The 22,520-nt window shown below is 54.1% G+C and overlaps 5 protein-coding genes across 5 annotated transcripts; 3 read left to right on the top strand and 2 right to left on the bottom strand.

The window, feature by feature from the left end:
* Positions 1-5,887, bottom strand: BDZ83DRAFT_747754 (PH domain-containing protein; the record flags this gene model as incomplete). Its single annotated transcript, XM_060513499.1, has 3 exons — positions 1-140; positions 196-5,392; positions 5,444-5,887. 3 exons carry the CDS (start codon positions 5,885-5,887, stop codon positions 1-3), a joined length of 5,781 nt encoding a protein of 1,926 aa, XP_060370182.1.
* A 4,117-nt stretch (positions 5,888-10,004) lies between these two features.
* Positions 10,005-11,312, top strand: BDZ83DRAFT_689947 (uncharacterized protein). Its single transcript, XM_060511298.1, has 2 exons — positions 10,005-10,756; positions 10,812-11,312. Exons 1-2 carry the CDS (start codon positions 10,214-10,216, stop codon positions 11,277-11,279), a joined length of 1,011 nt encoding a protein of 336 aa, XP_060370181.1. The 5' UTR covers positions 10,005-10,213; the 3' UTR covers positions 11,280-11,312.
* A 758-nt stretch (positions 11,313-12,070) lies between these two features.
* Positions 12,071-13,238, top strand: BDZ83DRAFT_567227 (autophagocytosis associated protein; the record flags this gene model as incomplete). The annotated part of the gene is made up of 3 exons (XM_060503935.1): positions 12,071-12,591; positions 12,654-13,125; positions 13,185-13,238. The coding sequence occupies 3 exons, from the start codon at positions 12,071-12,073 to the stop codon at positions 13,236-13,238; spliced, it is 1,047 nt and encodes a 348-aa protein (XP_060370180.1).
* Positions 13,239-16,584: 3,346 nt separating this feature from the next.
* On the top strand, positions 16,585-17,676 carry BDZ83DRAFT_423831 (uncharacterized protein). Its single transcript, XM_060502999.1, has one exon. It carries the CDS (start codon positions 16,729-16,731, stop codon positions 17,338-17,340), a length of 612 nt encoding a protein of 203 aa, XP_060370179.1. The 5' UTR covers positions 16,585-16,728; the 3' UTR covers positions 17,341-17,676.
* Positions 17,677-21,825: 4,149 nt separating this feature from the next.
* On the bottom strand, positions 21,826-22,520 carry BDZ83DRAFT_603139 (uncharacterized protein). The gene has a single exon (XM_060507210.1). The coding sequence runs from the start codon at positions 22,203-22,205 to the stop codon at positions 21,975-21,977; it is 231 nt and encodes a 76-aa protein (XP_060370178.1). The 5' UTR covers positions 22,206-22,520; the 3' UTR covers positions 21,826-21,974.

Genomic DNA, 22,520 nt, shown 5'->3' with positions numbered 1-22,520 from the left:
TTATGATCGCGCCCTTACGGTGCTCATGGGTGTGGCAGATGTTGATGGTCCAGATTGGGAGTGAGAGTGAGAGTGAGAATGGGCGCCGGAAGGTCGACCCCTCTTAGGGTGGTGGTGAAGAGTACCAACATCGTGCTTGCCTGGTCATGGTTAGCAACGTAAATTCGTTTCAACAAACATTCAAGGACAACTCACCATCGCAGCAGGCGCGCACGTTCTCGAGCCGGTCGGCGTCCCGATCCTGTCTCTCAATAATCTCTCGGAGGTCTTCGGCGCTGTCGTGCACCTCGCTGGCCTCGTAGATACTTGGGGTCGGGGCCGCAGCGGAGCGGCTCCTCAGACTCGAGAAGGTGCCAAAGTAGCCACTAATCCTACCAGCCATGGTGGGTCTCTGAGCTTGAGCAATCGAGTGCTTGTTCGGGGTAAGCGTAGGCACGTTCATTGACATGTCGACTGCCGGAGACTGATTACGAGTTGTCCGTGAGTTGTATGATGACAGAGACGGAGGCGGCCTGGGACGAGCCGTGGAGTTGGTGCGACGGCCAAATTGCGGGTTGAACTCGTCTACATCGGCTTGAGTGATGGCACCGGCCATCTCCTCGACATCGGACTGACCCTCGTCGGTTGTGCGAAGCAGGAGATACGACAGAGCGTTGAACCACGTCTCGTGGCGCTGGCCAGTCGTGCAGGTAAACTTGATAGTTCTGCCGGGAGAGATGACGATCAAACTCTTGCGGTGCAGGCCGGGCGGCATTGGGTTATCGTCAGTGACCACGCGAACAGCCTCGATGGGCACACTCTTGCCGCGAAGCTCAGAACGACCGGCAGTGGCCGGGTCTCGGTCACTCCAGTACAGAGTGCGAGTATATGGGTGAACCCAGAAGTAGCGTCTGTGTCTGTTGTCGGACATTTCTCCCCTGCCGGCCTTGCGGGTGTACTTCCATAAGTACTCGCCAATCATGGTTTGCGTGATGGCCTGGATCATACGGGGATCGGTGTTAGGACCGAAGCCTGTTGCGGCAGCCAGCTCAGCCTGAGGGTTGAAACGGTGGTCAATCTCAGAGACAAACGACGACACCGAAGAGTGTCTGCTCATAGTAGACAACTTAGTCGGCGAGTGAACCTCAGCGGTGCCGTACGCTGAACCAGCGCGCGTGCCGCGAGCAACAGGCGTTGCCTTCATTGATGTCGAGATCGACAGCGGGGATTGCGGTCTGGCGGCGCCGTTGGGAGTCTGTGGTCGCTGGTTTCTCATGGCAGAGGCAGGCCACAAGGGAGGGCCCATAACCGCACTATGGGATGATCCAGTTCTCGCAGCCTCAATGGCTTCCTTGTGATTGGGCGGGAGCGGAGGTAGCGGTTGAGTAGGCGCGAGGTTGCTGTTGGCACTTCCTGGCCTTCTGAATGCTGTATCCATCTTATTCTCGGTGGAGAAACTGCTGAGGCTGTCGTGGGAAGGACGGCGAATGCGAACGGTGCCGGGAGTGCTCGGGGTGCCGAAGCTCGACAATGACTTGTCGGACGTGGCCTTGGTCTTTGCGAGGAGCATCTCATCGATTGCATCAGCGGTCAGGGAAGTCTGAGCGCCCGAATCCGACATGGGAACGATGACTTTGGGTGCAGGGCGGCCGGTGGCGTTAGTTGAAATCTCCTTGAACGGCCGCTGAGACTCGGGAGTCTCGGACAGACGTTCGTCGGTAGGCGATTGCCGAGTGTCGTCCTCCGCAATAATAAGGCTGTCGGAGGCCTTGTTCTTTCCCCGACCAAAGACGGAGCTCATTAGAGCATTCTTGGACGGCGTCCTTGGCGCATCCTTCTCATCGAATGGCGAATCCATGTCGCGGGGAAGAATAAAAGCATCCCGCTTCGGGCTTCTGGGCGAGATGGGCTGCGTCTCAATTGACTCGATCGTGGAGAAACCGAAATTGGGCTTGGGCGCCACGGTTTCTGGCGCCATGGCGGGCTCTACGTGCTGAGATAACACCGATGAGAAGTCCAGAACAGGCTGAGGAGCAGCACGAGGCTCGACGTGCTCAGATGAGATGGTCGAGTACGCGAGGAGTGCGGGCGGAGGAGCTGGAATCTCAGGCTCTGCCTTGGGCTCAATGTTCTCCGATGAGATGGAAGAGAGTGTGAGGGCTGGGGGCAATGGTGGCAACACCGCCGGCTCTGCGATAGGCTCAATGTTTGCGAATGAGATCGAAGACATGGTAAGAGCTGGCGCAGGCTCGGCCTTGGGCTCGATGTTCTCGGAAGAAATCGAAGTGAGGCCGAGTACTGGGGCCGGCACAACCACCTCAGGCTCTGCCTTTGGCTCAATGTTCTCAGCTGCAATAGACGAGAACGAGAGCGCCGGTACCTCCGGTATGATCTCGGGCTCGGCCTTGGGTTCTACATCCTCGGCCACGATGGACGACAGGCTGAGAGCAGGAGGCAACGCCTCGGGCTCTGCTCGAGGTTCCAGGTTGTGAGAGTACAGCGCTGAGAGGCTGAGTGTTGGCGCCAGTGGGACAACTTCAGGCTCTGCCTTGGGCTCGACATGCTCAGTGGCGATTGCTGAAAGACTGAGCGTGGGCACAACGACAGGGACTTCGGGCTCTTCTCGCGGCTCCACGTTCTCGGACGCAATTGATGAGAGAGTGAGGGTTGGCGCTGGTGCTGAGATTGGCACGGGGATGGGAGCAGGGATCGCCGCGAGAGATCTGGACGTCTCAGGCTCCTCCTTGGGCTCAATGTGCTCGGACAAGAGGGCCGACAAGGTAAGGTCTGGCACCGGGATCACGACCTCGGGCTCCGCAACGGGTTCGAGGTTGTGTGCGTGCAAAGCAGAAAGGCTGAGAGCTGGGGGAGGAACCTCGGGCTCGGCAACCGGCTCCAAGTTGTGGGCGTGCAGCGCCGACAGGCTAAGAGCAGGAAGTGGTGTCTCAGGCTCTGCAACAGGCTCAAGGTTATGAGCATGCAGGGCTGATAATGAGAGCGTCGGTGGGGGAATCTCGGGCTCGGCCACGGGCTCAAGGTTGTGGGCATGAAGAGCCGACAGACTCAGGGCCGGAGGCGGCACCTCAGGTTCGGCCACTGGCTCAACCGCCTCTGAGAGATATGTCGAGATACTCAGGGTCGGAGGCAAGATCGGGAGTTCAGCCTTCGGCTCGACGATCTCCGAGACAAGCGGAGTGAATGCCAGAACAGGAGCCGGAACCTCAGGCTCTGCAACGGGCTCAACGATTTCTGACACGAGAGATGTCATGGTTAAAGGAGCTGGAGCAGGAGGTGGCGTCACGGGCTCAACAATTGGCTCGATATCCTGAGCGTCGATGAATGACAGACTGAGCTCAGGAGGCGGCGGCAGAACAAAGTGCTGCGGGCTAGATGGCGGCATTGGGAATTGTGCCAGCTTAGCCTCCATATCCCGATCGTACTGAGCACCAGAGTCACTGTACGACAGCGTAGACAACGGTCTGGAGCGCACTCCGTCTGTGGCATCGTCTTGGGATAAGTGACGGGCGACCTGGCCAGCGGCCATCATAGATCCCAAGGACTCGGCCTTCTCATCGTGAACAACACTGACAGGGGACAACGGAGGCGACTCAATCATGGGCTCTGTCATCATACCAGAGTCGACCATCAAGGGCCTTGAAGCTGCGGCCGCTCTCTTAATAGGGTCCGTCATGCTGCCGGTGTTGACCGAGTCGTGAGACAGAGTGGGAACTGCCGGGGTGGATGTCGAATCGGCGGTGGCGGATCTAGCACGGCTTGGTGTCTCTTCAATGCTCTCAGCATCACTGTTCTCAAGCTCGCCGAGCTCTGCGAACAAGCTTTGGCCCTCCGTAGGCTGTGGTGTTCCGGTAGCGCTGCCTGTAGCAGCACTGGCAGGGCTACTCTGGAAGTTTGGCTCCTCGCTGACCTGCCTAGAACGGCGATTCATCAATCCTCGTCCAAGTCTGACACGCATGCGCTGGTTGTTGTACTGCGACGTTGGCGTCCTGTACTCGATGTACTCTTCATCCTCATCGGCTGAGGTTGACGCAGTGCTATCGTACGAGTTCCGCCCTCCTCCCATTACAAGAGTCTGGGGACGCAGCTCACGACCCTTAGACGGGCTTTCTGTCTCAGTCTCGGTGTCGTCGCCTCCAGAGAAGTCCTCCACGCCGGTCTGGAAGTCCTCCGTCTCCGTGCCACGCTCATTGGCAGTCTCAAAGGCAGCGTCGCTAGTCTCGTTGGCAGTCTCGAAAGCGTCACTGACGTCGGTGAATTGGGGTCTGTAGCTGCTGCCGGGTCGGCTGCCGGGTCTGCGGACGGTGGAGTTGGAGCGAATGGTGGGTGAAGTTCTCGGGCTACCAATTTCGGTGGCCTCTTCCCATTCGTTGTCGTCCTGGTAGACCTCGTTCCTGCTGCTACGGTGACCGCCGAGCAAGCCGCGGGACGGCTTCTTGAACTCTCGCGACTCAACCTTGCGGGTGCGACGAGCAGGGGCGGGGGCGGCGTCAGTACGAAGCTTCTCCAACTCATCGCGCGTGTCCTGGAGGAGTCGCTTAAGCTCGAGCTTCTCGGTCTTCTCACGGTGAATGACAGTCTTTTGGCTCTGAATAGTTCGCTGGGCGTGCAACAGAGAGCTCTTGAGAGTCTCGGACTCGAGCATAGCGTGGCGAGGAGTACCCTTGATGGGCGAGGGCGGCGGTGAGTGCTCGGGGGTAAATCCGTCCGTCGCAGTCTCAAAGTCCTCGTCGCTAACGCCACGAACAAAGTCGCGATCAGACATGCGGCCGCGCTGGACTGAAATGGCCTTGGCGAGCTCCGTGTTCTGGCTCATCAAGTCATCAACCTTTCTTCGCAAGGCATTTCTCTCGGTTTCCGCCGTGGCCGCATTTCGCTTTGCGGTGGTCAAGTCGAGGTCCAGGTGCTTCACAGCTCGCTCATGCTCCTCGGCGAGCTTGGCAAGTGAGACCTTAGCATCATCAAGCTCCTTCTGCGCCGAGTTCTTCTCGGCCTGGAGGACATTGAGACTTTGCGTGAGCTTCTTCTCCCGATCCGCGGCGTCCTTTTGCGAAGCGATCAAGTCATGGATCTGAGTCTCGAGGTTCCAGTTCTCGTCCTTGTATCGATTCTCGCTTTCGTCCAGAGTCTTAACACGTTGTTGAAAGTTCTCGTTCTCGATCTCAAGTTTGGACTTGTCGACCTTGATGTCGCGAAGCTCCTCATCCTTTTCGGACAGGAGTGATTGGAGGTTGCGAACCTGGGCAATCAAGGATGTGCTGATTTCGGCGGCAAACTCGATATCGTGGATGCGATTGGCGGGCTGGTTTCTAACTTTGCGGTTCGGGACACTGAGCTTACTAGGCGATCCGGTGGCCTGAATCTCGAGCTTCTCAAATTTGGATGGACTGACGGAACGCTGTTGCATGGTTAGCCGGAACAGACATGCGCCACTTGTATTCAGACTTACTCTTCCTATTCTTCCGTCAGGGACGTAGGGTGAACCTCCAGCGGCTTCATTGCTGGGGACTCTCTGCTTGGGCAAGAAAGCCCTGGCAGTCTCTCGCGCAACATCGTTGTACTCCTTCTCGATATCGGCAAGCTTGGCGCGTAACTCGGGAGCGAGTTCGCCTTCTGTCTCCTGCTCTTCCACTTCCTTCAGTCGTTCTGCAAGTTCCTTGCGCTGGTGGACCAGTGCGGTTCCTAGCTTTCCGGCTTCGTCAAGGCGTCGTTCGGTATCTGCAATATGTGCTTGTAATGCGCGCTTCGCCTGGCCTGGCGATGAGCTGAAGGATTGACTATCGTAGGTAGAGTAGCGATTGTGGGCTGGGCCAGGCGGGGATACGAAAGGGTCGTTCATATCCGCTTCAACGGGCGGCAGATGGGGTTTATCGGCGGCGAGTGAGGTAGCCATGTTGGGTGGGAACAATGGGGGATGCCGCCGTCAGGTGCGTTGTGGCGACATCCAGTGCACGTATCCGCGGAGCAGCGATGTTGTTGTCGTCTTGTCGGCCTTGATTGCTGGTGGTGCGGTTGTAGACAGACAGTTGTGTTGTCGCAATTATCGGCCGAGTCAAGCAAGCTTAGGGAAATAGCCGCTACCGAACGGGGGATAGGGCGACCTGAGGTAATGAGCTGCAACGCAAGCGCGGGGCGTGCAGAGCCGGCTGCCGTGTGCAGAAGGGGAAGATGTCGTCACCGACGTGGGAGAGAAAACCCAAGAGGAAGAGAGGAATAAACGAGGGAAGGTGAAAAAGAGTTGGAAGCCGAGGAATTGAAGGCGCAAGTCGGGGCTGGTCGCAAAGGGAAGTAGGTGGAAGAGAGTGGTGTTTACTGGGGTGCGTGATGTTTTTTGTTGACGTTGACTGGGGGCTTTGTTGTTTGTGTTCCCCCTCCCACAGCTGACCTGGGAAGGACAGAGGACAGCGATTGCGGTGCGATGGATTGTTGTGTTGTTGACTGGAATGCGGTCCCCAGGTTCCTTACGCAGGCGCAGGCGCTGGCGGGTTGTGTGTGACGGTCCTATGGAGCGATGGTCAGGTCCTGCAGAAAAAATGCGCTACGCGACCAGTAGAAGCAAGGCAGTGCCTGTCTGCTTTGTTGTTTGGTTTTGAGTATCTGCACGGGGGATGCAGCTAAGAGGATGGGACGGGGTGGTGGGATGAGCTAGGCGCGCCCGCACCTTTTCCTATCCTTATGGTTGCTCTTGTTTTCTTGCGCCAGAACTTCAGGTCGGCATTGTATTTTTTGGGCCCTATTTTTTCGCTCTTCTTTTTCGTCCCTTTTTTTGTTCCCATCCCCCTCTCGACACACAGACACTTTTACGTACCTTTTTAGAAAGCCGCAGGATCCGATGGGCAGAAGAAAGAACCAGACGGCGAAAAGGTTTAAGAACCTAAAAGCGGTTGGTGCTTTGGAGACGGGAACGAACGACCGGGGTTTGTTGGTGTGTGTTGTGCGACTGTGTGCTGTGCAAGAGCGGCCTATGTCCGGGGAAAGGGACAGTGAGAAACAAAAAACGGCGGCAAAGAACAAGACAATGGGATTATTAGGGGAAGGTCTGCCGTTTCCCGTGAGTGTCGGCGGATAGAGGCGAAGGATGCCAGGGGAGAAAAAGCAAATGAGCTGGCGTGTTCGAAGAGTGCTGAGGTCTCAGTTGAGGATATTCTGCAGATGATTACGGGCCGGTAATACGAGGCGACCACGCGCGGCGGTGAACAGTGAGGTGACGGGATGGGACCGTTGGGGGTGCCCCTCTGACTCTCTTTAGGTAGCTAGATCTACCCACGGTAAGGTAAGGTAAAGTAGCACCGGTTGGTATTGGCTGAAGCAAAGTCGTAAACCGATCGGTCGGGAAGATTGGCGTATAGCGGAGCCCGGAGGTGGCGGCGGCGGCGGCAGACGGAGGGAGGCTCGAAGAGAAGGACCAAAAACTAGGTAAGAAAGAACGAAACGGGTATTGGCCCAGTGGAAAGATAGTGAGGGAATAAGGTCGGGTAGCTGCAGGTAAGATACCTGTTCGGTTTTTAGGGCGATTGTAGGGAAGGTGGGAGTAACTAGTGACAAAAGCTTGAATAGAGAAAAAGGCAGTGTAAATTAGAACGAAAAAAAAAGGTGAAAAGAAGGATGGGATGCCCCCGAACCAGCACGGAAAGCAGGAGAAAGAGAGAGGTCCAAGTCGCGATGACGAAGGCGATAGACAATCACGTCCTCGTCTTTATTCGGCAACAAGGTTCTTCTTTCCTGTGACGCTATTTGTTGCTGGTCTTGTGTCTTTTTCTCCTGGCGCGATGCTCCAAACTGAATGGGAGACTCGAGGTCGCGAAGGAACAACGAGGTCGATGCCCGTCTGAGTAGAGTGACGCGACCGGATGGAAGCACAAGAAGGAGGGACGGAGGTGACGGTCGGCGGGTGTCGGCGTCGGCAAAGGGAAAGAGACAGACACACGACGGACGACGAGGAGGGGAAAGGGAGGGAGGAGGAGGGATGGAGGGAGAGAACGTGGAAGGGGTTAGTAATTAATTTGGGAAAGGGCAAAGTCGCGAAAGAGAGGAGGAGGAAAGTGGAAAGAGGAAGGCACGAGGGGATCCTCTTTCACCTTCATGGAAGTAAGGTAAGGTATCCTCAAAATGTTCCTTCATACCTTCATTACACTATCCACACTTCCACAATACAGTACACAGTACTGCGTAGAGCATGAGATTAAGGTAGGCGCAACAAGGGCATTGTTATTCACCACTAGCTATGCGCTTCTCCCCCGTCACGCGTTACGGCATGCGTGCACAACTACTGTGTACGGATATATGGATACAAGTGATTTTGGACCAGGTGGCCAGGAGTCCAGGACCCAGATGGAGTGTGGTTTAGACGAGAGTTGTGTTCCCCCCGTCTCCTGACTGGGAATAGCAACACACGAGACCCATCTCAACAACTATCCATTTTATTCCTATTCCTGCGCCTGTGCCTGTGCCTGTCAATTCCACCCCTCATGCCTGTCCAGAACGCAGGGTGCTTGCCAGGTCTCGCTGTCCTTTGGGTTCCACCGTGGAGCTGCAGAATGCCTGCACCTATGACTGTGCAACTGCACAACTTCGGGTACCTGACAGTTTGCCTTGCGACTGCTCCATTCGTGCCATTTGCATCCGTTCGCGGACTGGGTGGATAATGGTCTTGTTGTTGGACCTTACGAATAACGGGTGCTTATCGATAATGTGCTCTCAACCCTGGCCGTGGCGTGCAAGCCAGCCATCAACTGATAGCAGCTCAACAACACATCATCACACTAGCAATGACTTAAGCCGCACCTTACTTTCACATTGTATATGCGCTATCCATACTACTGATCTGCCGTACTACTATCTACCCGTCCTATGTAAATCCACCTTTGGCAGGGTCAACTACCTAGGTACCCAGGCAGACGGCTGGTCATCTGTCCATCATCATCGTCATCGTTGTCCAGCTCAGCTCTAGGTACTCATCTGAAAGCCTTCAATCTCAACATGCCTTAGCGAAGACCACCGGGGTCCCTTCATCAAGACGTAGCAAAGCCACCGGGGCGGCATTTGCAGGGAGGATAAAATGGGGACATCAGCGCAAGATTGCGGGCAATGCACAGCATGGGAGCTCTGCCATTCTACCTCGGAAACAAATGCAGGAGGTGAGTTTATTCAGTCAGCTACCTGGGATAGGCAGCTACCTACTGCATGTAGAAGGTCAGCTTTGCAGTCCAAAAACAACTTGTGGCTTCAACATGAAATTGTTTTGTTGTTTTACCATGGCTTCATGCACCACCTAGGAGGCGTCTCCATTCGATCGTCCAATGTCGTTGCCTCTCGCAGACAGAGACCCTCTGTGTGGCTGCCGCTGCTACAGCCGCATCCGTAGCCAATCCAGACGGTCCATTCCAACAACACGGCAGCATTCTCTCACGCGCACGGCAGACAGTACAGTGGGTGAGACCGTGAGAGAGTTCTCAAGAACAGCAGCATCCATCCCGACCCCACCAAAGAACACCGCTCCCCAGCTGGTACGGTTACATGTGCTCATGCAAGCAATCAGTCATGTCATATCGCAGGGCATGGCATGGCATGACATCGGCAAGGCACCGGCCGTCCATCGTCGCCCATCTATGGTCTCTTCCCCGCCAATCCATACCGCCATATCGCATCGCTCCAAAACAATGCCCGTGAAGACGCGCCCAGATGTTTCCTTGGGGTAAACTCGTTTTGGTCGCATAACTTTGGCCAATCTTAGCTCGCATCCACCGTGAGCCAGCTCTAACCCAGCTGGGAAGCTCATCCCTGCAACCTTCTGCGTGCTAGTCCCTCCTGTTTCTGACCAATCGTTCCCTGGTCTTCCAGCCTCCCCATTTTCCTGACTGGCAGCTAAACTCGGCGCCGCCCCAGAACGCTAAGCCGTATCAGTCCAGGCACCTGATTGGTTTTGCCCCTCTATACGCAGTATAGGTCTTTCGCGCAAGCCACGAAATTTGTCAGCCCTGTGGCTTGACCTGATCATTCTAGAAGGTATTATTGAACCCGAGTGTTGATGATCGCTATCAAAGCTAAAGTTGACCAAGGGTAACCCCAAACTTCTCTCTCAATTACCGACATTGCCTAGCCTTAGCTGCGGATCATCAAAGACTTGCTGGGAAATCTGTACCAACGAAATCAGAATCTGTCATCCATCGTCAAACGCAGACGTACGTACACCCGCCATCGAGACCCGGATCCATCAAGCATGGCCGACAGCGCCCCAGCAACAGATGCGCCAGTCGCCATCTTCAAGCGGCGCGGCGCAAAGGGCAAAGCCAACATCCGCAAGAGACCCGCAACACCGCCGCCCGCAAATAGCGACTCTGACTCCGACTACTCATCCTCCGAAGACGAAGCAGGCCAGCGGGTCAAGAGGCGGAAGACAAAGGCAGGCGCCATTACGGCCTCATCCAAGGACATCGCCAAGTCGAAACAAGACCTTTCCGCCACAGTCTTTACCGCCGATCGCAGCGTGCCTATATCAGACTCCAACGATGCCACGAAACAAAGCAACTGGTACGACGAGGACGGCAAGGACGCTCTTTCATCAAAGAACCTACTAGGCAGCTCGCGAGCTGTCGCAAAGACGTCACAAGCCCCCGACGGAACATACAAGGGACTGGCGAACCAGACTTCGTTCATCACGAAGAACCCAGACGCGCCAAATAAGACGGTTGGCCCCATCAAGGCGCCCACCAACATCAGGACCATCACAGTCACCGATTTCGCACCAGACGTTTGCAAAGACGTAAGTTAATCAGCAAGTTACCTCCTCAAATATTATAGATACTAACAATCATTAGTACAAACAAACCGGTTTCTGCGGCTTCGGCGATAACTGCAAGTATCTCCACGCCAGAGAAGACTACAAGCAAGGATGGCAGCTCGACAAGGAGTGGGAGAACGTCACGAAGGGGAAGAAGAACATTGCGGGAACCGTCGTTGCCAGCGCGGACCGCACCAAGGCCGACGACGATGATGACGACGAGGAGGCCATGTTGGAGAATATTCCGTTCGCCTGTATCATATGTAGGGAGCCTTACAAGGCGCCGATCATCACGAGGTGTGGTCACTACTTTTGCGAGCCCTGCGCGTTGAAGAGGTATAGGAAGGACCCCACGTGCGCCGCGTGCGGGTCAGGGACGAATGGCGTCTTCAATGGAGCGTCGAGGTTGAAGAAGTTGCTGGATCGGAAGAGAGAGCGCGCGGCAAAGAGGAGACAGGAGGCCATAGAGGCGGGGGAGGAAGTCAGTAGTGAGGAGGAGGAATAGGATGCTAGCATTCAAAGATACCACAGCCCTGTCGCGGCTGAATAGCATTCGTCTCGGGGCATATTGTCCAAGGAAAACTTTCATGAAACTGATTCTGGTCCAACAATCAACATGGTGATGGCCGCTCTCAAGATGAGTACGGCCAGCAGCATATTCGATGTTTCCTTGTTCCCCGGCTTCCGACAGCTTTGTCTAGCTAGTTTCGCGATCAAAAGCTGAGGAACACAAATCCAATGTAGTCAAAGGGCAACACCACCCAGGCGTGAGTTTCAGGCTACATCAGAGTCAGCCTATGCTGCAGCAAAACAGCTCCGATCAGCGCGATCCGTGCCCTTCCAGCGGTTTCAATGGCGCAACTGTGTTGAGGAAGCTGTTGTCTGCCGTAGGGGATTAGTACAGCACCTTAGCTTCCAACGGCCGATAAGATAAGCAGATCTCCCGGCACCAGTGCAGGCAGGCGGCAACCCCGCCACCATCTTCCCTGTCCAATCGTGAGACAACCCCGCCATCCATGTGATCGCCCTGAACAGCTGCCACGAGCTTGACTCCCAGTCATCGACATCAGGCGGAACTACGACAAACTACATCATTCCCAGAGTCGGCGGAGGACTAGGCTGTCTTTCTTACCCTTACCAACAACATCCTTCTCGTCAGCAGGGTAGACGCCTTCGCAGACGACCGCATCACCACAAAGCAACTATACACTTAGAGACCATCGATACCTTTGAACGCACGGCGTCACCGACTCGAGATACCGAAGCTTTCCTGTACAGCACAGACCGACGTCAACGATGAATCTTCTCTACTCGACAGTCAACACACTCCGCGACCGGTATACGCCGGTATCGCACAAGTCCACTTTCCGCCAAACGGGCCAAATCACCCCCGAAGAGTTCATCGCCGCGGGCGACTACCTTGTCTACAAGTTCCCGACCTGGTCCTGGGGCGACGCCGACGCCGACAGCCGCCGCGTCAGCTACCTGCCCCCCGGGAAGCAGTTTCTCGTCACGCGCAACGTCCCCTGTAACCGCCGACTCGACGACGACTTCGCCGGCGATGCGGGCCACGAGGAGGCCGTTGTGGAGGGCGGCAAGAGCTCCGGAGCCGGCGACGATGATGAAGATGGCTGGCTTCGCACGGGCGGGCTGGCGAGCTCGCAGCCGCTCAAGGTGAAGGAGGTGCGGACGGTGGACGACTCGGGAAATGTGGGAGACCGCGAGGTTGTGGAGGATGACGATGAGATTCCGGATATGGAGGATGAAGATGACGACGAGGCCATCATCCGCGATGCGGGAGACAACGGAAAGAGCAGGTAGGTATCACGTGGAGTTTTTGATTTTGAGAAGACGTCTGCTAACCTGTCGCGCTTCATAGCGGTCGGCGGACATACACCCTCTACATCATGTACTCAACGTACTACCGCACACCCCGTCTCTACCTCTCGGGCTACTCGCCCAACGGCCAGCCGCTGCCGCCGCACGCCATGATGGACGACATTGTGGGCGACTACAAGGACAAGACAGTGACGCTTGAGGACTTCCCCTTCTTCGCCAACAACATCAAGATGGCGAGCGTGCACCCGTGCAAGCACGCGTCCGTGATGAAGACGATGCTCGACCGCGCCGACGGGGCGCTGCGCATCCGGCGCGAGAAGCTGCGCGCCGGCAAGGCCGTCGGCGGGGACCAGGGCATGGAGGGGCTCGTTGACGAGCTGGGGAAGCTGGATGTCAAGGATGCTCAGGCCGCTGCCGATAAGGACGGCGAGTGGGAAGAAGTTGAGCAGAGCGAGGTTGACGACCAGGAGGTTGCGATCCGGGTGGATCAGTATCTGGTTGTTTTCTTGAAGGTACGTTTCCCCATTTGTGAGAAGTTTGCAAGGATGATGATGATGCTAACCTATTGTAGTTCATGGCCAGCGTCACCCCCGGTATCGAGCACGATTTCACAATGGGAGTATAGTCGGGCGGATCTTTCATCTGCTCCTCTCTCAGTTTTGCTTTTCCTCTTTCTTATGGGAATGTCTTTGGGCAACGGTGGGCGACGATGGGCTTCTTTCCTATGTCATTGGATTACGGGGACTTAGATTATGGAACTTTGACAAACGGCGACTTACGAGAATTCAGTAGACTACAAAGTCGAGACGGTATAAAATCCGCATTATCTCTATCCAAGTCAGGGAGTGTGTATACCACTCATGAGACCTACTTTTTGGATGTATGAGAATCATGACGGGATGTGTGATGAGAAGCGTGACGGGCGTTCTTTCGACCGACATCTCTATCGTTTACCCTGTTGCGCAGCAGGTAAAATTCATGTTGGAAACTAGGCCGGTGCTTCGTTGAGGAAACGATATGATTTTGGTATTCCTGTATAGATAGGATGGTACTTACCTGACGTGAGTTCTAAGCCTTGATGGAGTGATAAGCGCCTCGCATCTTTGGAATAGACCCCTTGGCTGCTGGAGATGCGATGGAGACTGTACTGCTTGTGTCAAACGACGTGAGATCTGGTTGAAGTTTAGGCTCGGGTAGAGCTCACTTGTGAAGGAATTGGCTTGAGGAGGGAGAGGAGGATGCTTAACATCAACAAGATATCCCCATTATTCTCGCCAGATTGATCTTCTACCTATCTTAGACGCGAAAGGGGAAATTTGAAGTTGTCTCGGGGAATCGGGGTGCCTCCTTCTACGGGTGTGAAATCTACCTACAACTGCATACTCCTACAACGTAACCTCGCGGCACCTCTCGCGTTCTGTTCTACGCTGCCGAGCTTCGTCTGTCCGTGAGGCTGAGCTATTGTCGAAGTTTTTGCCATGGCACCGGCGTGGTAGTACTTGAGGTGGCTGACGGCCAGAGAACTGAACATCAAGTAATGCAAAAATGGAAGAAGTTACTACACACGGGAGGCTCAAACCCCAAGCTTGTGACGAAATGCATTCTTTGAGATGTACTCGTCGAAGTAAAGTGATCAGACCCATATGCCTAAAGGCCTCCAGTCTCTCTTTTCCGGGTTGCCACATCTTGAACTGGCTTAATCACTTGGAACAGAGGACCTACATGAAGTACTCTTCCATCACGAGAGAGAGGCGCATCAGGGGTTTTTGAAAGGTTAAGATTTCCTATGCATTTGAAGCGCATTCCTTTGCAATATCTCCCTTTGCAGTACTCGTTCTCGGGCTTTAGGGCCACATCCCCCGGACCTCAGCCCACGAAGACGAAAGGTGGTGTAAATACAGCTCTCCCCAGTCAACCTCTAGACTACAACAGCGTGGATCGGTTCTCACGATGGACTCGGGGGCATCCGCGGGAAGTATCTGTATTGATGCAGCCCGCGGCAATGGCATTGGGCGTGAGTCGTCCTTCATTAATACTTTTGCTTCCTCATGCCAGTAGTTAAGCGTCGAGGCTCTCTGCTCTATCCGGCTTTAAGCGTCACTGCCTGGAGTATATTCGATGGGTACTAAACGGCGGGGAGGAGCAGAATAGCCGCTTGGGGTTCTGATCTTGCTAATCTAAGCTCGGCGGGGAAGTAGACAAAGGAGGATGCTCAAAAACAGCAACAGAGTGCTTTTAATAGCGCGCTTCTAGTCAATCTTCATTCGATTGCCAAGCAGGCGTTTAACGAGATAACTGAGATGATTAAATAGTGATAGCTAAAGCTTATTAAAGAATATTCCGTTTCTATCCCGAGGTAAGATTTAGAAACTCCCCAAGCATTTACAAAAAGAATATAGATTTTCTAATCATAATTTCGTCAAAAGTGTGAACTTCTCCTGCGCCTTAGAGGAACTCCATGTCGCAGCGAAAAGGGTATTTCGGAGCCTGTCTCGTTTCTCTATAACCACTATTTGCTTAGAAGGTAAGAATTGTTAAAGAAGGCTCCTTGCCATACTGTCCAGCTCTTGTAGTCACTACCTGGAGTATATTCCATAGGTATCAGTTAAACATCTGGAAGGAGAGATGTGGCTAATCTGGTCTTTACTTCTATACAGGAGACCACGAAAGAAGAATTTACGCGCCGGGGTTTGGAGTTAACTCAGAAGTAGCCTTCCTCCCATTCTCTTTAACCACAGTTGACTGTCAAATGTGAGGATAGAGCCAGTCAAGTACCATGTCATGTCGTGAGGAAGATCCTAACAAGCGGTCGCGACTCTTCTATCTGCGAGGATCATCCATCACACGTAACTGATAGACTCCCCAAAGACTGCCCGGTCTTACCTGCCCCAGAATTCGCTGCCCAGGCATAAACTGAGCGATCTTGAGGTTGAGACTGTAGGGCGACAATGGTTTAAAGCCAAAGTGTACGACTCTGAGAGCTCAACTCGAATATAATCTATCATTCGCCCCCCCCCCCGAAACAAACATCTACTTGATATCGTAAGTTACCTGGAACCCTTGGGAAAGGAAATACAACAGTACCAACAGGAGCCAAGTGAGCTTCAAACGCAGAAGTTTAGTCGGGGCTGTTGAATGACTACAAGGTCGAGGGTTGGTTTCAATATGACTGAAGATCGATCACAACTCGGATGATATCAGCATATCGAACTTGGATGAAGCAAAGAGAAATAGAGAGAGAAGAGGCTGAACGTGGAATCATTTCATGATATCTTCCAGCTGCCCGCATCCAAATCTCCTCTGCCTCGTAGACTATTCACCCAAAAGTTCATGGCGACTTATGCCTATCTCATGTATCAAGGCTCCATATAACAAAAGTGCGATGCTCTGACAACGGAGTACACAGACACGTGGAACAGAGTACATATCAACACCTTCAACCTCACTCACGGGCCAAGAAGCTCTTCGTAGGGGATATAATCCACGTGAAAGCTTACCTTCACTAACATCTCAGTGCCCTTGAGCCCTACACCCATGACACCATTCACGCCATTGTATTCCTCCACATCCTCACGAACTCTTGTGACGGCCACCATGTTCCCATAAAATGCTATCCTAGAACCCAGTCAACGTAGGCGTCAACACCCACATCATATTCAAGCCATACAGTAGCGACGCGCACACATGCTCATGGGAGTAAGTTCCCTGACACGTATGTCCGTCAGACAAGAGTCCCAAACTCTAAGCCTCACTACTCGTATCTCCCCTTGGAGTAAAAGATCGCAGAGAGTGACGACGCAACATCCATCCACTCCATACCAACTCATGAAGTATTAAACTGAATCTTCCCATAGCAATGCAAACAGGAACGAGACACCCCTTATCAGTCTAACAAGCCCATCTCCTCTCCCAGACTACACAAGGTCCCTCATCACATCATCTCTCACAACGCAAGCAATCTACCTTCTGCGAAATACTAAACCAAACACAGAACACATCCATCACCGACCCCAGACCTCACTCCCACCAGAGCCTGGTCCCGTGCCCACTTCTCCTTCACCCAGGCCCCCGAATATCTCCCTCACGAGACCGTAGAGAAAGAAGGCGCGACAATCATGCTCATCAGGGAAGCCTCAGATGCCCCAGCGATCATCGATCGTCTCTTACGCTGTCCAGTACCAAACTTTCACCCCAATCGCACATTCAACAGAAAAACCCTGAACCGCAAAGTTGGTCGCCCGCAGAACGCCACATCCAACTCTCAACTCCACGTCGCCGGAGAGAAACCCGCGGCGGTCCCGACTGAAAACTCTCGCGATGACCTTGTCGCCTGGGAAGCTGGCATTCATGTGAATAGCTACCACCGGGGAAAGTACTGCGCAAGATACGGGTGTATACGTCCGACTACGAGCATATCAGAATTGCCATTTGCAGCTATAAGTTGCAGCCACAGATACACCCGACACCAGAACCTCAAGCTACAGCTACAGCTCACTCTAAAGCTACTCCTTCCAAACAAAGCCCATGCTCAATTTTCCTCCTTCCACCCCGAGATCACCGTGCGAGACAGACACCCACCTAAATTTCTCGGGAGCAGAGAAAGAATAAAAAGGCGCGAGGACATGTACAACCGGAAGCCATACTCGGATGGTGGAACATACGTATCCGTCCATCTCCCGTCCTCAACAAACAACCACAGCAAAAAGAAGCTCCGGCAACCGGAGTAAAGTACCCCGGTCTGCACGTCCTCCCACCTCCCAACACGCACAGTCCGCAATCAGCCCGCTCGTGCATGTTGAGCGCCGCTTTTCGCTTTCGATTCCTCCGATGACTGACCACCTTGGACCTCCGTCCGAACTACGGGGGACACGGAAGGGGGGAGATCTGTTCCAAGGGACGTCCATGTAGATTCAGCAGAGTAGGTAGCCCATGTTCGGACAAGGTATGGGATTGCTGATCTCCTCGATTCGATGTCGGACTTGCCGTGCTACCTCACTCAACCAACATGCCAAAACGTGCCAGCAGCTACTTTAACCCATCGCAGTAAATAACTTTTCGGTTGCCATGACTTTGAATCTACCAAAGGCTACACGTAGATCACAACAGAAACGGACACGCAATTGAGTATCCCTAGGGAAAGCAAACGAAAACTTTAAAATACGTTTGGCTTGGCACACTTACCACCACCACGAAGAATCATCCTGTCAAGCAATGGGAATCGCCGAACGAGCCAAGCCAAACCCCAAAAAAATGATGGAGTGCCCAATTGCAGGCATATATCAGCAAAAGTCCGTCTCCCAGTCGGGCATTCCCCTCAGCTGGGCACGCCAGGGACAAGCTGGACGAACCATGAATGGTCAATGGTGGCATTTCTGGGCAGAACGCCAAGCGTCGCCCATCAAGGACTGAGCTGCTTCCTTCTCTCTGGGCATTCGATCATCGTACGGAGGGGGCCAGACTGCCCACTAGGGATGCAGACGTCGCCGACTCGGGCTTGGGGTTTGGAGAACCCTTCTAGAAGATCTGGGCCCACGGCGATCACCCTCTTCGCCACATGAGAGGAGAGATAAGCTCTCGCTCTCTCTCTCGTTCGGCATGGCCAAAAAAAAAAAAAAGGTCTGATCATGTCGGAAGCTGCAGACCAATTCCCCACCTGGCGATGGCAACCTCCATGCAGATGGAAAATTCTGACGATAACGAAATCATCAAATGGCTAGGTGTTGGCCGGCCATAGACGCAAAAGTTCAATATATGCCACGTCCGTGTCCGTGTGTCCGAAGCCCATTGACCGAGTATTGAGCCGCAGAGCTTTGCGACGGCCGGATGGTGTACAGGATGTAATAGAGACTCAACTGACCATCAGTGCCAAAGTATCTGGTACGAATACAGCAAAGGGCGTGACTGCAAGGATAATTGGCAAGCCGCGAGTGTTCGTACATAAACAAGACCGTCATCTTCACCATCCTTCATAATGGTGCATACCAGCCATGAGGGATTTTTCGAGATGCCGCATGTACGGAGAGCGTGAGAATGGCCTGTTCCCTCCCACCCATCCGGGATAGAGTTCCTGGGGGTGTGATTGCCTCCGGGACAAAGGAGTATCGTATCGATGTATCGTGACCGTAAGCCACTTGTACCCCGCGAACCCCAGATTAATATCCTCTCGCCCATGTCGGAGCATCTCGTTAACCCAAGTTGTCTTCGGAGAAGTAGACGCCTGCACAACGCGGCTGCCCGTCTGCCGTGGAACGAGGGCGCTGGTCAGGACATGCTTACAGACGCGTTTGACGGTCTGCAGCTCGGAAAGCTGCGGTGAATCGAATTGCTACTTCAGGTTCAGAAACAGAAGGCTGTCGCATGAGCTTCCCCGGGATCAAGCTGGGGGGAGCTCCAATAGGTCGTTTGCATCTCCAGCTTGAGGATGCAGCAAGCATTCAAGCGAGATTTCCAGCCCCTTTTACCAGCAGCAGCGGCAGCACCAGCTGTCGACGCATACTGCATTTGCTGGCACCGGCGCACCGCAGCGCCTAGCTAGCCCTGTCGAGCATGCCGCAAAAGACCCGAGATGTGAATGCACTCAGTGAGGGGCTGCTGTAGACGGGGATTAGAGTGAAGCGAAGGGAAGGGCGGCGGATGAGCTCCAGGGCTCTCGGGGGCCTTTAGCTCACCGCCACTTGGCTTGGCGGGAGCCCGTCGTCGAGGGCTCGAGCGGGCGGAAGGGCAACGGGACCAAGTTCGGGCGAGAGACTCAGAGACGGAGACTTGAGAGGCTGGTGACGATGTTGGCGGTAGTGGATTGCCAAAGGAGGAGCTTCGATTGGAGGAATAAGCCCGTTTTGACATGCTTTCCCGTACGGTGAATCCCGTCCGAAACGGATCCCATGGCGTGGCTTGGCTAGTAAGCCAGCGACGTCCCCAGCTGTCAGAAATCCCATAGGGTACTCAACCCATTCCAGCCCAGCATCGACACAGCTTCTCCGCCTCAACTACCAGACTGTGATAATACGGCAGATCTCAAGATGAGGAGACCCCACCCCCATATTTTGGGTAATGGATTGGTATCTGTACAAAGAGCAGTCGGATAGGGCTAAATTTGAAAGGCACAGCCCTTCATTCAGAACCACTAATCGTTGGGAGTCGGGAATCGATAATCCCATTAATAACCCGGCAGATCTCCTTGGCTGTCCATTTCGAGACGAGGCGTGAACATCTTTTGCTGATTTTGACATGCCAAACTTCGTCGATACACTCCCCTGGTATCAGGTGCAGTGCTAGGTAATCCGTAGAAGAACTGTAAGATGCGCCCTGAGCCAGCGCGAGACATGGAATAAGCCACGAACAAGACGCGTCTTCTCTTCCATTGGCCAAGTCTAGACCTGCTGCTCACTGTTCCAGGTGGTATTTCAACGCGACAACCGCCTCGTATGTATGTAGATCCGTGTCCAATCCGCTGGGAGCTCCTGAGGAATATCATTTTTTGAGTTTCAGCGACGCCATCCCAACAACTTCCCATCCCCAGGGATGGGGGCAAGTTGGGGGTTAAAAGCGGCAGTTGCGAGAGACTTGTAGTTCAGCCAAGCCAACGATGTGTAGCAGGGTCAAACAAGCCACTAGAAACATCGAGGCTCGAGCAAGGCACCGTCGTCTTGATATCCGTCCAAATACCACACCGACGAAGACGTACCTACTCGATGAAAGAATAGACGGAAGACAGCCCTCCAATATTGCGAGGTCCGTTCCTCCCGGTTCCGCTCTGGCCGTCAACCGTCTCTCAACTTTCAAGTCGCCCGGTTTTGCCTCTTTGAGACGTGTGCCCACTGGCGGCTCAAGCATCGCCGGCTAAGAAGCGCATATCAGCTCGGACTGTCGGCCACTGACACAAGAATCCGGGTCTCATTTCGGAGCATCTCGGTCGCCAAGTCGTCCGCGAGGATCAGAACGTGAGCTCTCTCGGGTTGGTACGGTCAACTGACAGGATCCATGATCCGTCCGTCCTCCCCCTTTCCCACAATCCACTCCTCTCCTCCGCACGGCGTAACAGCACCAGCGCCAAGGCCTGGCTCACTTCGCTATGTGTTGAACATCTCTTTCGGGCCACCTGCAGTAGTGTAACAAGCGAGCCACTCACCGTCTCTCGTTGAGGGGTGCAGTAGTCACCACAAGCGTGGGGGAACAACACCAGTCTTGAATGTCTGCTGAAACAGGTCGTGGCTAACAGGACTGCCATCAAACCTCTGGAGCACACCCTCACCTCCCATGAGATGCGGCTTTGCTTGATCCCGATCCAAGCGAACATTACTGATGGCTGGGTACGACGCGGGTGACTACGAAGTCTGCATTGACACAGAAGGGGTGGCAGTCGGTCGATTTGAGTACTTGTGCCGCTGTTGGCAAGCCCATTTGAAGCCTGGAACACAACCTCAGGACGAGGGGGGCAACCTGCCACATTGGCGATGATCTTTGGTTCCTCTCCCAATGTGGTTGACTTCGCAGTATCCGTAGGCGATTTTTGTGATTCTGTGAAGGTAGGTCAAGTTTAGTCCAGGGACCGAGCCGTCAACGAAAACAGAGTTCGGCCGACAGGATATGAGTTTGCAGGGCGACAAGCAGCTTGGCATACGCAACATGCCTACCGCTCGACCACTAGACTAGGCGCGCCGAGCCTGCGGTGCCCAGAGCCGTGTTGCTTCTCGAGTCCATTCCATGTAAGGCACAGGGTACGGCTGAGCCATGTTGCTGCGTATCAGCTGCTAGAGTGGCCCGCTTGATATGCTGTCAAAACTCAACGGCATGGGCCGGAACCTCGTTCATGGCGATCGCCAAATGCATACATGACAGCCACCAGTGAAACAACAACACTATCCTGAACAAGTGGCTAGCCCAAGTTAATGAGACAGTGCTTGGAGCTAGATACGTTCCAATATCTGGGTATGCTTATCCCGGTGCCGTTGAAGAATCCCGGGAGCACGCCGCCGCCAAAGGGCACAGACAACGCACCAGCGTCTGCATGTATCCGTTCGGATATTGGTCTTGAGCCAATTCGACTCATGACGATACCTCGCGTTTGAAGGCCTCTAGGGACGTTGCCGCATGCTGGCTATCCGCTCGTGATGCTGCAAAGCATCATTCTCAAATATTGAGAGAGCAACTTAAACTTAGAAAGCAAGAGTCGATACTCCTTACGCTTGGATACAGCGTTTACTGCTTACGCTCTGCGCCAGTGCTGAAATTGAGTTGCTCGACGCACGCTTTGCTCGCAATTGCCAAGGGAATTCTGACGATCTTTACAGCCTTATTTCGGCTTATTGAGCAAGCGAGCTTACGTGTTGACAATATCCCGGGGGTAGAAGCTTTTGTCGCGTCAAAGTCTCCTACAGGTCAGTACCAGTAGCAGTTGCGCCGCTCGGTATAATTTGCTCAAGGCGCTGTGACGAAGCGCGCTCAAGACATGAGGATTTTTGGCGAGTACAACCTCCTGGAACGTCTGGTCCCATTCCGAAGTAATTTTGTGGTAGCAAACACATTGGTGGTGAAGCACCGCCAAGAGCGGCTGCGCAGTGCCCGTGCTAGTGATGAGCGAGAGGTAGAACATCAGACGGTGGCATAGCCCGCTCCAATCTGTCTTGTCATCTCAACAACGGTGAGGCCAAGGAATTTGCCGTCTGTTTGGGTAAGACAACTCAACACCCGTTCAAAGTCTCCTCATGATCATGTGAAAATCTCCATGACTGTGTCTATCCCGGAGTAATGGCCATGATGCACCTGCCAACAGCGCCAGCGGATGATTATCGCGTTTCGGAGAAAGGTGAGGCGAGGCGGTAAGCAGATGAAGATGGTACTGGATATCATGTGTCGTCCAAGGCGACGCTTCCAATGCTCGGCATTGGTGCGACCGACTTGAAGATAT

Source organism: Colletotrichum acutatum, assembly GCF_030867785.1.
Source record: "Colletotrichum acutatum strain CBS 112980 chromosome Unknown BDZ83scaffold_8, whole genome shotgun sequence".
Lineage (NCBI taxonomy): Eukaryota > Fungi > Ascomycota > Sordariomycetes > Glomerellales > Glomerellaceae > Colletotrichum > Colletotrichum acutatum.
This window is presented reverse-complemented; position numbering and strand designations above follow the sequence as displayed.

Coding starts and splice junctions, on each gene's coding strand:
- BDZ83DRAFT_689947 (XM_060511298.1), top strand. CDS start 10,214: ATGGCCGACAGCGCCCCAGCAACAGATGCGCCAGTCGCCATCTTCAAG. Junction 10,757..10,811: donor CACCAGACGTTTGCAAAGAC/GTAAGTTAATCA, acceptor AACAATCATTAG/TACAAACAAACCGGTTTCTG.
- BDZ83DRAFT_423831 (XM_060502999.1), top strand. CDS start 16,729: ATGCTCATCAGGGAAGCCTCAGATGCCCCAGCGATCATCGATCGTCTC.
- BDZ83DRAFT_603139 (XM_060507210.1), bottom strand. CDS start 22,205: ATGTTCTACCTCTCGCTCATCACTAGCACGGGCACTGCGCAGCCGCTC.